The 14,111-nt window shown below is 36.6% G+C and overlaps 1 protein-coding gene across 7 annotated transcripts in view; it reads left to right on the forward strand.

The window, feature by feature from the left end:
* Positions 1-14,111, forward strand: part of LOC144527477 (prolyl 4-hydroxylase subunit alpha-2-like) — a 33,300-nt gene that overhangs the window by 14,409 nt on the left and 4,780 nt on the right. For 4 of the 7 annotated variants that reach the window (XM_078265518.1, XM_078265523.1, XM_078265519.1 and 1 more), the window contains 9 exons: positions 661-798; positions 2,773-3,012; positions 4,796-4,992; positions 5,842-6,018; positions 6,577-6,647; positions 7,099-7,198; positions 10,462-10,515; positions 11,745-11,804; positions 11,876-11,941. In XM_078265518.1, the coding sequence (XP_078121644.1) occupies positions 661-798; positions 2,773-3,012; positions 4,796-4,992; positions 5,842-6,018; positions 6,577-6,647; positions 7,099-7,198; positions 10,462-10,515; positions 11,745-11,804; positions 11,876-11,941 (1,103 nt within the window). Of the gene's footprint in view, positions 1-660; positions 799-2,772; positions 3,013-4,795; positions 4,993-5,841; positions 6,019-6,576; positions 6,648-7,098; positions 7,199-7,755; positions 7,972-10,461; positions 10,516-11,744; positions 11,805-11,875; positions 11,942-14,111 lie in introns of those variants that run through there. The other 3 variants (XM_078265521.1, XM_078265520.1, XM_078265524.1) reach the window with 3 other exon arrangements.

The following is a 14,111-nucleotide window of genomic DNA, read 5'->3' on the forward strand; positions in this document are numbered from 1 at the left end:
ACTGACTGTGGATTATAAGCCTAAATACATCAAAGACATTGGCAATAGCCACTGTTACTTTTGTTTTCATTACTAACTTTTGCTGCTAACACAGAGAGAGAGAGAGAGAGAGAGGAGGAAAAGAAAGATAAACAAAACGCAAAAGCCGCTCAGAAGAAGGGGGTGATTTGCAGTTTCATTGTAAATCAATACTAGTTATATTTCACTTTGATGTAAAAGGAAAATGAACTCAATTGACCGCTAACGGTTTTAAATAAAATCCGTCAAAGGAGTTTAATGTTTTGCATGTTCGCCCATCATGTGTGTTTCCATTAAGAACAATCACACCTTCCAAGACCCTTTTGGGTGCGTGCATTATATTTAAACGTGGCTTCGGGTGCTTAACTCAAGATTTAACTGGCTGTCCATGTAATCACTGTTGTTTTGTGGGTGATACAAAGTAGCAAAACTGACTTTTGATGATTTAAAAAGTATGAACATTTGAGTGTTTTGTATTTAGGGCCAGTAGTTTACTATACTGTAAATAGTTTTAGCTTTACGTTGCTGAGGTATTGCAAAGTAGATCATTAACATTATGGGTGTCATCCTTGGATTAATTTGGTCATTAATTGACTTCCATCCTGACCTTCCCAACATAACTATTTCTTACTTTCTTTCCAGGATTCATTTCCAACATGTCCATACACAGACAGTACTTCCCAGATGCAGAGGATGAGACGGGTGCAGCCAAGGCATTGATGCGTCTTCAGGACACGTACCAACTGGATTCCGAGGCCTTCTCCAAAGGAAAGCTGCCAGGTAACCAAGGAGTAAACATGAATATATTAAAGTGCTCATATTATGCTTTTTGGCTTTTTTCCTTTCCTTTATTGTGATATATATATATATATATATAGTGCACATTATAGGTTTACAAAGTGAAAAAGCCAAAAGTCCACTGCAAAGGGACTTACCATCTCCAACAGAAAACACTGTTCACAAACTGCTCCAAACAGCTCTATTGTAGTCCAGCCTTTATTTCCGTGACAAACGTGCGTCACTTTGTAACACACGTTATAATGCTCGCTTAGCTGCTAGCATGGCACGCCCTCATACTCTGCAGCTGACTAGCTAGCAGTGCTTACCTAGCTACTGCGCATGTGCGACTCCCAACAAAGATGGAACAGAAGTGCGATGCCTCACTCTGTAGCTAAAACAGAGAGCTCAACACACAGGGTGAAAAGAGGAGCTGCAGCAATGTGCAGTACAACAAAAATATGGTGTTTTTTGAAAATTAAACCATTATTATTAACTATTCCGGTACAACCTCTAAATACAATTATGAACCTGAAAATGAGCATAATATGAGCACTTTAAGAGGGGTAGAGTATTGTGTACCTTTTATGAAAGAAAGAGAGGAAGGCAAAATGTACCCACCCAAAAGTGTGTGTGTGTGTGTGTGTGTGTTTATACTACTGTCTTTGTGAAAAGCAGTGTGAGTTTTGGACCTCCTGTCAAGGTATGTTTTTGTGAAATTAGGTCATGTTGAGCAGCCCTCACTTCTTTAAGGGTTAGGGCTTTATGTAAAGTTACTGTTAGTTAAAGGTGGGGTTGAGTTAAGTGTAAGGTTATTTTAGAGTTAATACATTGGTTCTGGGTCATGATTGGGTAAGGAAACGAATGACACAATCAAAGCTGCATCGATCATACACAGACAGACGATGAATCCTTTGTTGGTTATACAGCCCTTCATCACACTAACAATTCAAAGGACTTCACAGTTGCATAGTCACCCAGACCTAGCATAATGCACTGCTGTCTGCACCATAATTCAGAATCAGAATACTTTATTGATCCCCTCAGGGAAAGTATTTAGTTGCAGTTGCTTACAGTCAAATTCAAGGTAAAAATAATATAACTAATAACTACCAGGAGTTGCAAAAAGTCAGAAATCCTCAAATTGTACACCTATTTGCTTTTAAAATCCTAACTGATCATAAGTGTTTGCTTGAGATGCACTTGAAACATAGGTGCTAGGTTTTGAACTGCAGTCCCATTTCAGTGGCATTCTAGCCGCAATTTGGAAACAACTCGGGTATGAAAGGGTGTACTTGTGTGTACTTGTGCATACTTCTGCAGGTATGTGTTTGTGTTTATTAATAAGGCTCTTCGATGTGTATGTGCTAGTTGACTTTGCTTTTTATGCTGAGCAAGGATCCAGTAAACTTAGTTGACAGACTCTGCATATCTCAACCTGCCCGCCAGCAAACCACTTAAAACAAATTTATAATGGAAACATCAAAAGCCTACTAAGGTAGAAATAGTTTTACATTTTCACATTTTGTATGATGCTCAATTCTACGGGAACTTAAAAAGCTGAAGAAGGTACAAAAAATGCACTTTGTTTCATGCGTTGATCATAAAAAAACTATATATTTGTTATCCCAGGGAAAATGTAAGTGTAAGTGTAGCTGTAAGTGTAAACATACGTATATACAGGTAGGTATATTAGGTAAATAACCTAAACTAAAATACTAAATATATTATTAGCATCCAAATTATATCCAGAACGAATAAATAGGTACATCATAAAAAAAATAGTAACTACAAAGTGGATTGAGACCCAGAATACAGCAAATACGAAAAGGAAAAAAACAAACACATTGCGTCTTCAAACATGATCTAGCAATGATGAATAAAATGTCATAAATAATGGAAGAACATGTTTTTTTGTTGTTGGTAAAATCACTGTACGATATGGTCAGTATTTACATCTATTGAATCCTGCCCCAGGTATACACTCCAATGCCATACTGACAGTGGACGACTGCTTTGATATGGGAAAGACGGCTTATAATGACGCAGACTATTACCACGCTGTGCTGTGGATGCAGCAGTCCTTGAAGCAGCTGGATGGCGGGGAGGAAACTGTGGTTTCCAAGGAGGACATTTTGGACTACCTCAGCTACTCAGTTTACCAAATGGGAGACCTACCTCGGGCCATTGAGCTTACACGCCGGCTGGTGGCTATTGGTAAGGTGCAACATACACAAGCGTACAGACAAAAGATATGAGCTCAAATCAGTGTGTACACTAATACACATTACACAAACTCTCTCATTCATTTATTCTCGCCTGAGTCAGTCTTTCTTGCAACCATAGGATAAGGATAGGTGAATGGGTTCATGGTCTCAAATTTTAGAAATCTAAAATAGCACTTGTATTTAAGACCGCAGTCCTCTGCTGTGAGGTAATTGATAGGTTGTCTTTCTGTTTCACTAATCACCACAGTACACACCTCCTTTCTCACTGCAGTGGTGCTCTGTGTATGCCAGAGCAGGGTGTTGTCCATCCAAAGTAAGAGCCTGTGGTTTCTAACTGTTATTTTAGTCTCTGCATCAAGGGCTGTGTTGACAGCTGCAGGCCATCTTTTTACAGCTGTGGTATGCTTGTTTACATGTCAAGTGAAAAGAATTGAGGTAGAGCAGATCTAGCATACTTAGACCTACTTTATGCTATCAAGTGCTACAAAAGTAACACAATGAACATTTAAAATGTACATATAATAGCTCATACACAAACCAAAAAAACAAACTGTGAAGGATATAGAAAAGAAACAATATATAGTCCAACATTACGCAAATCAACTTGCGGAAATGCAGGACCAAGGAAGAGCAAAGCAAGCAATCACGTATTCTGTTTTCATAGGGAAATGTGATACAGTCAATTGCATTTGTTTAAAAGCAATAGCAATAGTCAAATAAATAGCAACAAAGAACATACAAAGACAAATGCATGTAAAAGGCACATGTATAAACACATCAATGGGACAGTACTGTAATAGGGTAGATGATGGAAGGAAAATGAAGAAAAAGGATTTTGTCAATGTCTCATCACCCACATGAATAGTGTTACATCAAGTGCCAGTTAAATCCACCAGTCAACGTTCTTGTTTTTTTTCTCTAGCAGGTCTCCATTATTAGGAAACGGTAGGATTTATACTGGCAGGGCTGAATTTGTGCAACTAAATCAGTGTACTACAGCACTGTTGGAAAAGACCATACATACTCATTTATGTTTATTGTGACCCGTTTCAGCAGTCTGAGTTTAAATCCCTCCAGCGAACTGCACATTTTCTCCCTGCAAGAAGAACCTTAACTAAGTCAATACTTCGGATACACTTATAGGTTCCTATAATCTTGGTACACGTGGCAGCTTTGCTCCTACATGAAAATGACCAAGAGGCCCGGTATGTTGCTGTAATGCCTCTGCTTACTGAAGATTCAGTGTATTGCCTCAGAACTCCACAATGGTGTGTGCTCGTTCAACTATCTGCTTTGTAATTACTTCGGTACCAAAGAATTTGAGAGAGTATTCCTGATCAGTATTAGTTGTAAATTAAATGATTAAATTGTACTGGTAGTGCAGAACTTAAGTAAATGTACTAAGTTACCACCAATGTGGAGTTATTTGAAGCTGAGTTGAAAGGTGAAGTCCACAATGACTGGCAGCTGCCATTGCAGTTCATGGTTTTGTCTTGAAATAAACCATACAGTTCTTGTTTAAAGTAAATGCATGACTAAAGCTTGGAAAAAAGTAAGACACATCAAGATCACTGAAAAAAACTTTTGTTTCTTATTAATTTATGTTGACTAGGAGTAATGACTTCTTTGCACATGTGATGTCAACCGATATTAAAGGGACAAAACTTTTTTTAAATGGGACCGTTTGTTTATTTAATGCAGCTTCCATACTCCACAACTCTACAGGTTATTCCACTTCTCCACAATCAATCATTATTTTCTTATACTGACAGACCCCAACCACCAGAGGGCAGGAGGAAACCTGCGGTATTTTGAACGGTTACTGTTCAAGCAGCTCAATGAGCTGAACCAGGACTACCAGCCTGCCTCTGAGGAGCCCATCAAGCTGGGAACCTACATCCGACCTAAAGACCATCTCCCAGAGAGAGAGGCCTATGAGGCTCTCTGCAGAGGGGAGGGGCTCCAAATGGTGAGACATGAAGGAGAAAAATCAAGGCATTTTGACAAGTCTGTAATGTAAAGACCTGTAGCAGAGAGGAAATCAAAAAACCTTTTATTTATGTATAATCTTACGTGTTAACGTTTTGTTAAATGTATGTACCTGATGTTTGATCTTCTGCTGTAAGTGATGGTTTATTTTCATAGCAAAACGCTTTCGGTATCAATTAAATTGGGTAGATACATAATTTTGATATTAGAGTACAGCTTCAACATAAATCAAATAATGTGTTTAATTTTAAAGAGCATTGTACAAGAACCTGCACATAAAACAGCAAGCTTGCAATGACTGCAGACACAAAGACAACTTCCCAGAGCTGTATCTGTTTTACTTAAGTCAAACAATCATGAAAAAAACACATGACACACAGGCTTAAAAACACATATTTACAGCTATCTTGTATGTGGCTTGTTTATTAAAGCTCTGCAGACCCACAGATGTGTTTTCACTTATTCAAGCTGATTAGAGCTCTGTTCAATTTGAAGTTGAGATGAGTTATTCTGGGAATCATGTAAGGTTACCCAACTGTACTGATAAATTATACAGGTGTAAACTGTCCTCTCTTAACAGGTGCAACAAAACTATAAAGGACGAGGAGAAATGTTGCTGTCTATACATGCAAAATGATGTAAAAACCTGTATGGGTGCACCATGAGTGTGCATGAGCTTCTATGGCAACCCATCATCTTGTGAAATTGGATTTGACTTGACAGCAGGGGTCAGTCAAAAAAAAAAAAAATCTTATTTCAGTCCCTCTATATCAAGCCTCTCTTAATATGATATTGTTATTTTTTCTGTTTATCTTGTATGTTTAACCAGAACGACGTGAGGCGCAGCCGGTTGTTCTGTCGCTACCAGGATGGTAAGAGGAACCCTCGTCTCCTGCTGAAGCCCATGAAAGAGGAAGATGAGTGGGACAACCCCCACATTGTACGCTACCTGGACGTGTTGTCACACAAGGAGATTGAGAAGATTAAGGAGCTGGCTAAACCCAGGGTGAGACAAGCAGCAATAAATAAGAAATAATACATCTAAAAATTCTGCGCTCAACACAAAACAAAACAAAATCAGAGACAGTGACGATAGTGCTGATAAAGTTTATCATTACCGATACTATGCTTATTGATGACGTTGTTTTCTTTTACAGTGATAGATAAATGGTCATTATTAATCTGTAGTACTGCGACAAACATAGCGTACCTTCAGCAAGTGGACTAGACAGTTCCGTTACAAATTAATACACTCTTTTTTCACCAGACTCTTTTACCTCTAGGTTTTCTGTGTTTGTGAAGGTGGCTGATTGGCTTTAAAATGTATCTTCTGAATCTGTAAATGAAATAGGAAAAAGATATTAAGTATATAATATTTATAGTAAAATATATAATGGGTAAGACTAAATGAAAAGACTTTTGTGGCACTACATATATATATATATATATATACTGTACGTACATGTTAAACATGGAATAAGTGGACAAACTGATCTGTCATGTTTATGATGACAATTTTTTCATAAGAAATGACAATTTCTGTGTGTTGTTTTTGCTTTTTAAGCTTGCCAGAGCTACTGTCCGTGACCCCAAAACGGGCGTCTTGACCACAGCCAACTACAGAGTATCAAAAAGGTAACTCAGTCAGGATAAAGGCTCTTCGGGAGCTTGTGGATTTCAGTCAATAATACATGGTTAGACCTCATTATTATAAGGTTTTATTATTTATTATTGATATAATTTGCAGTGTTAACCAAGGTATTCCAATCATTACTGTACAGCTTTTTTAAATTATTTTTTTTAAGGATACAGCCTTTTCCTTTTTATCCAATTATGTATTCACTCTTTCATACCAGAACCATTTTCTGAGTTGCCTTTGCAACAAGGACACTCTGTTTACTGTAAACTGCTGTGTAACTTGTGTTGATGGAGCAGAAAATTTAACCATTTTGTGTGGGCATTTTTGGTGTGCTTTCAGCATATCTAGTTGTTTCAAAAAATTTATTTTTCATTAAAAATTGTAAACATTGGAAATGATGGGTGAATACTATGTGCTTATACATGTACACTTTTTTTGTTTTTCCAGTGCATGGTTGGATAAAGAAGATGACCCTGTCATTGACATAGTCAACCAGAGAATAGAAGACATCACAGGCCTTACAGTAGACACTGCAGAGTTACTGCAGGTAATGTTATGCATACTACAGAATTACATTAATTACTACATCTTCATGTCACGTCATATTACATGGAAATCTTCTAACCATTCTTCTATTTTTACTAAATATAATACTATTCACACTATATATATATATATTAATTAGGGCTGTCAAAATACGTGTTAATTTCGATTAATTAATCTGAGAAAAAATAACGCGTTAAAAAAAATAACGCAGATTAATCCATTCCATATTGACGTTTGACCCAGAGCCGTTCTAGCCACCATTGGACTGTAAAATGAAGGAGGGAGACGAGAATGTTCTGCCTGGATCATTGATTGGAACATTTACTTGTAAAAATCTTCTTCCTGCCAACCCTGGCTACCAAAATCTGGTGCCACTGATATGTCTGCGCTTCTCTCTGATGCTCTGAAACACAAACACCGCTGCACGTGACGCTAGTTAACACTATACTCGACAGCAGCTAACCTTAGCCTACCGCTAGCTAGTAGCTGGACTAAACACGGTTAAAATGCTGACAGCTAACGCTAAACGGTGTAAAGTTTGACTCTGTTTTACTGTAGAGGATTCAACACCGGGATGTAACAATCTGCAGCTGCTGTCGGAGAAACAACACAGACGGTGCGTTCAATGAAACTGGTAAACTACAGCGTCGTGGTGCATTTGAAGTTATTGTAAATGTCCTTTACCATCTGGTGGTTGTTTTTGTCGTTAAATTTACTAGTGAAATAAGTTATTGTTATACATTATTATTAAACATTTAATTTTGACCATATGACCTTAGCAATAAACAAGCCGTCCTTTAATGTCACCAACCATTGTTGTTTAGTACCTTTTTTTTTTTTTTACTTTCTTAAAAAGTATCGGTTCAGGCACCGTTAATTATGTATGCGATTAATTTCGATTAATTAATCACAGAGTATGTCATTAATTAGATTAAATGTTTTAATCGATTGACAGCCCTAATATAAATATATATATATATATATATATATATATATATATATATATATATATATATATATATATATATATATAGAACTAGAACTAGACTGAGAGACCATTTAAAGGCCTTTGCAGGTGTTTTGAGTTAATTAGCTGATTAGAGTGTGGCACCAGGTGTCTTCAATATTGAACCTTGTCACAATATTCAAACTTTCTGAGATACTGAATTTGGGGTTTTCATTAGTTGTCAGTTATAATCATCAAAATTAAAAGAAATAAACACTTGAAATATATCAGTCTGTGTGGAATGAATGTATACATTATACAAGTTTCACTTTTTTAATGGAATTACTGAAATAAATTTCTTTTTTCATGATATTCTAATTATATGACTGTGTGTGTGTGTGTGTGTGTGTGTATATATATATTAGGGCTGTCAAATGATTAATTTTTTTTAATCACGATTAATCGTTGAATTTCTGTAGTTAATTGCGATTAATCGCATATTTTACAGTTTTTTCACATGATTAAAATTCTATTATTTTGCAGTTCAAACAGTTTTTAAGTACATATTAACAATCAAAAGCAATTCTTACCAGTGTATCTTGATTGGGAATCAAATGAATGCAAAGAAAGTTACTTTATGAACTTGATTTTAAGATTTGTTATTATTTATTTACTGTAAACAAAAGAAAAATGTGTGAATCTGTCATTATTGCACAATTCCTCCAAGTACCTAACTAAAAACCTAAAAATCCCTATCCTTACCAGAGTCAATGTAGTGTTTAATAACTCCTAAATAATGTTGTTTACTCACTGACGTCCAGTGATCACCGGTTAATGAGACAGCGTTTGCAGCACCTTGCAGCAGTTCCAGTTGGGCTGCTTTCTCCGTGTCGTCCGCTGTGTATCCGTGAAAACTACTGTCCCCCTCGACGGCAACGAGACAGGTCAGAACATGCCAACCATAGTACGTCTTTAAGACCCGAGTCCTCTACGATGCTGACAGGTCTGCAGTTAGTTGCCACCCATTTCGCAAGAGCTGTAGTAATTTTTGGGGATTTGGTTTCATCCACAGGTCGGCAAGTAGCACTCTCCAAAATAGTGCTTTGCCTGAGTGGGTAGCATGCTAGCGGGTAGCATCACGTTAACTGTACTACTATGCTTAGCTCCGTAGGTGGTAGCTCAAGCTTGACGTACTTCGGTGATATGTTAATTCGGTTTTACACAACGTGCATATGGCTTTCGACTTGTGTACGAGCCGTCCGGGAATTTTGGAAAATAAAAAGCGCCATTCAGGATTTCATTGCTGCTGTCTTTCTCCATCATGCCTGCAGCCTGCAGCAGCAGGATGTGTTAGGAGGAAGTGGCAACTTGATGATAAGTAACTGTGCTGCAAAGGGTCAAAATAGTAGCCTGTTAGGCACGACGCAAAGCCGAGTGAAGTGTAAAATAAATTAATAAATGCCGGCATGCGATTAAAAAAAATCCTTTAATAAGCCCTTAATCACATCGCGATTAACGCTTTAACGCTGACAGCCCTAAAAAAAAAAAAATATATATATATATATATAATATATATGTGATATATACAGTGTATTTAAGAACAGTGTGTCAAATACAGTAAAATATTGCTTAAATTAACCACGTGAAAAATATTATCTTAAAGGGGAACTATGCAGTTTTTTTTAGCTTAATTTACCTCAACTGAACAGCTTCGGAATCATTGGAATGGTTATATGACTTTTTTCGGGTTGAATGGTGGTCGTCTCGCTTCCCCCTAGCGCCTGTGAGCGGAAAAACCACCCTTGCAACTTTTGGCCGTCAGCCTCAGCGTCAGGAAGTATCGCATGATATCAGGTCTCGCGATGTGGCGAATTGCTTCACGGCACTGCACACATACGCCCATTCAGGAACTGGCTAACAAGGTAGTGATGGAGTTTTTCACACTATCGTCATGGCTGAGCCGGCAAAAAAGAAGCAGAAAGCTAGGAAAGCATTGTCGGAGGAACAGAGAAAGAGGACGGCAGACTGACCGAGCGAGGAGTCAGACACATGTAAACATAGGAGCTGCCAAATATATATTCCGAAGCTGTAGGGGGAGCTCTATAGAGAAACCTGCGAGCAAAAAGCGAAGAAATGGCCAAAACTGGATAGCGCCCCTTTAACTAATAATTTAGCCTAATTTTGAGATCTATAACAAAATATATTAATATTCACATTATCAAAGACAGGCCTACGTGCACATGCATTGTTTGCCAATGATTTTAGAATTTCATTATTTTTATTTTAAATATAAATTACCTTTGTCAATGGCTCACCAGGTCGCTAACTATGGAGTTGGAGGACAGTACGAGCCACATTATGACTTCTCAAGGGTGAGTTCATTTGTGGTTGAAAATTAGTTTGTAAGTTGGTGTGGAAATTTTAGGAGGTCACACATTGTCAATTGTATCAAGATCACTGTAAATGAATGCTAGCTTTTGTTTAAGTTCAAGTCCAGTATCTAGTACTCTTTACATTGAGGAGTACATTATGATTATACCATCTCACTGTAACTCAAAATACATGCCCACTCCCTTTTTAATTCTATAAAACCATCATCTAGTTCTCTCTTCCTCCTAGTACTTCTGCCACCTTTGAATTAATCTGTGCTTGATACACTCTTCATTTCTGTGTTACTAAAGTTAATGGTTATATATGTGCGGCTTTTTTTTTTTTTGTGGCTGCTTTTAAAAATGTATACGCTGAATAGTGTCCTTTTGATTCTAATACTGCTGCTATCCATAGAAATATACTCTGTTCATTTGAATTCTGTAAAATGTCTGTTTTACAATACAATAATCACAATATCTGGTCTGCTTGCTCAACAGCTGTATCTCTTGCTTGCATTTCTCTGCTGTAATTCTCCCTGACTTTTATATTCTGGAGATGTGAGCTATGTTCCCTCTGTGTGTTAATCTCTGAATTTCACATGATCTATAGCTGTATGTACTGTGTGCATCTGTGCATCCTCTCTTTGCTACAGAATGACAGATTTGGTTATATACAATACAACTGGTCATTGCAAACAAACAAATATTTTGTTACTGCATGATGTTAAAGGGGCTCTACTCGTTATTAAGCACATTAATATAGCAGCAAACACATTTTTGTGATGTATGGTGGAATTATTATAAACAAGCTCTACTTTGATGCTCTTTTTATGCACTCTGGCACCTTACTTACATACAAAACAAAATTCCCAGTGTGAATCAATTTATTTTCATGGTGAATTAGAAAATGGTGTGCGGGCCACCCGGCACCCTATCACGGGCCAAATCTGGCCCACAGCCGTAAGTTGAGTATCACTGATCTATTACAATGATTTAGTGTTCCATGTTATTTATATATTCTTATGTGCATTATGTTCTTTTGAGCATATCATTTGAAAAAAAAATTTTTTACCTTTATGTGAAAAATGTAAATCAGTTGTGATTCTGTTATGTTTGTGACAGATAATAGAGTAGATTGTATTTGATGTGAGTGTAGTTAGTGCCCTTAGTGGCGGGGCTCCTACTGCGAGTCTGTTTGGTGATGGGTTAAATGTTCTAACAATCTGTTGCAGCGTCCTTTTGACAGCAACTACAATGGCGACGGAAATAGACTTGCCACCTTCCTAAACTACGTAAGTACACGTGCGTGCTAGTGAGCAGCGTTTTCATCATGTATTTTCACTCTTGAATTTTATCTTTGTAGAAAGATGAGCCTGATGCTTTCAAAAGATTAGGCACTGGAAATCGTGTGGCAACTTTTTTGAACTACGTAAGTATGTGCATTCAGTCGCTGGTAATTGAAGGGCGGTCGTGGCAGTCCCCTGAAATCTACGCTCCGTCATCTTGTTTTTAGCTTCATGAGCATATGCATAAGCTCTGGTTCAATCTTGGACTTGGATTGATTGACTTTCACTTGGCCTGTAGTGTGGCATTACAGGGATATAGTTCAAAATCTAGAGTTACTTGATGTCATTGGGAAAGATTCTGTAATAGTTCTACAGATTCAGGGGATATAATACTAAAAATGGTGCCAGATAAATATCCTATCGCCTTGATGACTGAGAAACTTTGTAGACCAATATCTAAGAATCAGGTTTTTCTGTCAATCAGTTCCAGTACATATTGTGGAGAGTTTTGTTGGCCATCCCCTATTAACACACTGATGTAGAAGCCACTCTTTCTTTAACTATTGCTAACACTGGGTTGCACAAAATACAATTATACCCAAAATAGAAAAATATTTAGTTTTTGAATGAGGTATGCATGTGAATTGTTTTTATTTTTCTATAAAGCCAGTGCTTGGTTGAAGTTCACTGTTCACCTTGATACATGATGTGGAAGTGCTTTTATTAATATATTATTGATTATATATTGACTATTATATCGTAAAATGTAACTTCTCTAAACATACATGTTGATTATTGGATATGGACAGAAAACAATGTAACCATTGATTACTGCAGATTAAATTATAGCCAGGTATTGTAGCAGCAAATGCTACAGAAATAAAATAAAGTGGTTCAATTCTTGTATCAAAACACTGCAGTAATAATTAGAAACCAGTTCAATTGTTATAACTGTTCACAAATGATCCAAAGAACATGTTGTATGACACTGAAACATATGGTACAAGGAGAGCGTCTTACAAAGTTACAGTACATATTTTAGATAATAGATCAAGCATGTTTGACTTGTGAAGAAATAGATGTATAGTGGGACACTACTGATCATCACAGCTAGGTAGCATGATGTAGATGTTCTTATCAAACAATGGGATGAAATTGGTGATGAAACAGTTGGTTAGTTTAAAGGAAGACCATATTCCCTTTTCCTTTGCTATGTAAAAAGTATTTCTTTAGTCTTTCTACTCTTCCCTCACTGTAGTGCATATAGCAACTTTCTTAGACTTCATTGTTATGTAAAGATTTGTGACTTGTCATTTTGTGCACCTTATTTCTTGCAAGACCTTCGAAGGACCTTGTTTATTTTATCACATACCACTCAAGCAATAATTTGTACATTTATTTCTAATATAATGCCATACAATAAAAGCATTTCATTTATCAGTTAATTAGGATCCAGATTTCTGGACACATACTCAAAAAGGATATTATTTGAATCATTATCAACTTTGTGTTACTTAAAAGCAAAATATATCTTAATAGCAACATGTGTATGTGTAGTATGTTGACATGTTATAAGTTGCTCTGAAAAGTAAAACAAATGTGTACAGTATTTTGATAAGCCACAAATGCAGATGTCTGTGTGTGTTTTTTTAATGCATCCTTTGAGGATTTTTAAATAGAGTGTATTCTTTAAAGGGAGACACTACAGGCATAAATGTAATTTTTTATATTTGAAGCATTTTGGGCTACTTTGCGTCCATCACATGTCTACCTTTAGACTAGTGGGCAAAAAAACCCATCCAAAATACACATTTACACTAGGGGTTTTAGCATTAGCGCCTGTATATTTTTATATTTCTCATTTACATATTTAAAAAAATAACAATTTCATGGTGATATCCAATCCATAGGTTGTTATATAAATGTTAACCCTATTCAGCTGTATTGTCTTGCAAAATGTATGGAATTTTACAATACATAAGACTGTTTTTTTGCTACTGAAGTGGAGAAAAAAACTCCACTTCAGTAGCACTTACATACACTGAACTTTCCAGTTTTATTCCAATCCGAGAGATTTGTTCATATGTCATTCATTGCCTGATTTATAGAACATTTTAGACCTAAAACATTGGGAAAATGTATTGAGTTATGGCTGTTGACAGTATTTTCTGATTTATGGAGTGAGAAAAAGAGATATCCAAAGTCTCTCTAATCTGTCAACAAATGAAACAATAACTTAGAGCCCAGGCTTTATCCCATGTTTAGATTTCAGTTCTGGAAAGTTATGAAAATAAGCGCATATTTAATGAGATA

The sequence above is a fragment of the Sander vitreus genome, chromosome 13, assembly GCF_031162955.1.
Source record: "Sander vitreus isolate 19-12246 chromosome 13, sanVit1, whole genome shotgun sequence".
Taxonomy (NCBI): Eukaryota; Metazoa; Chordata; class Actinopteri; order Perciformes; family Percidae; genus Sander; species Sander vitreus.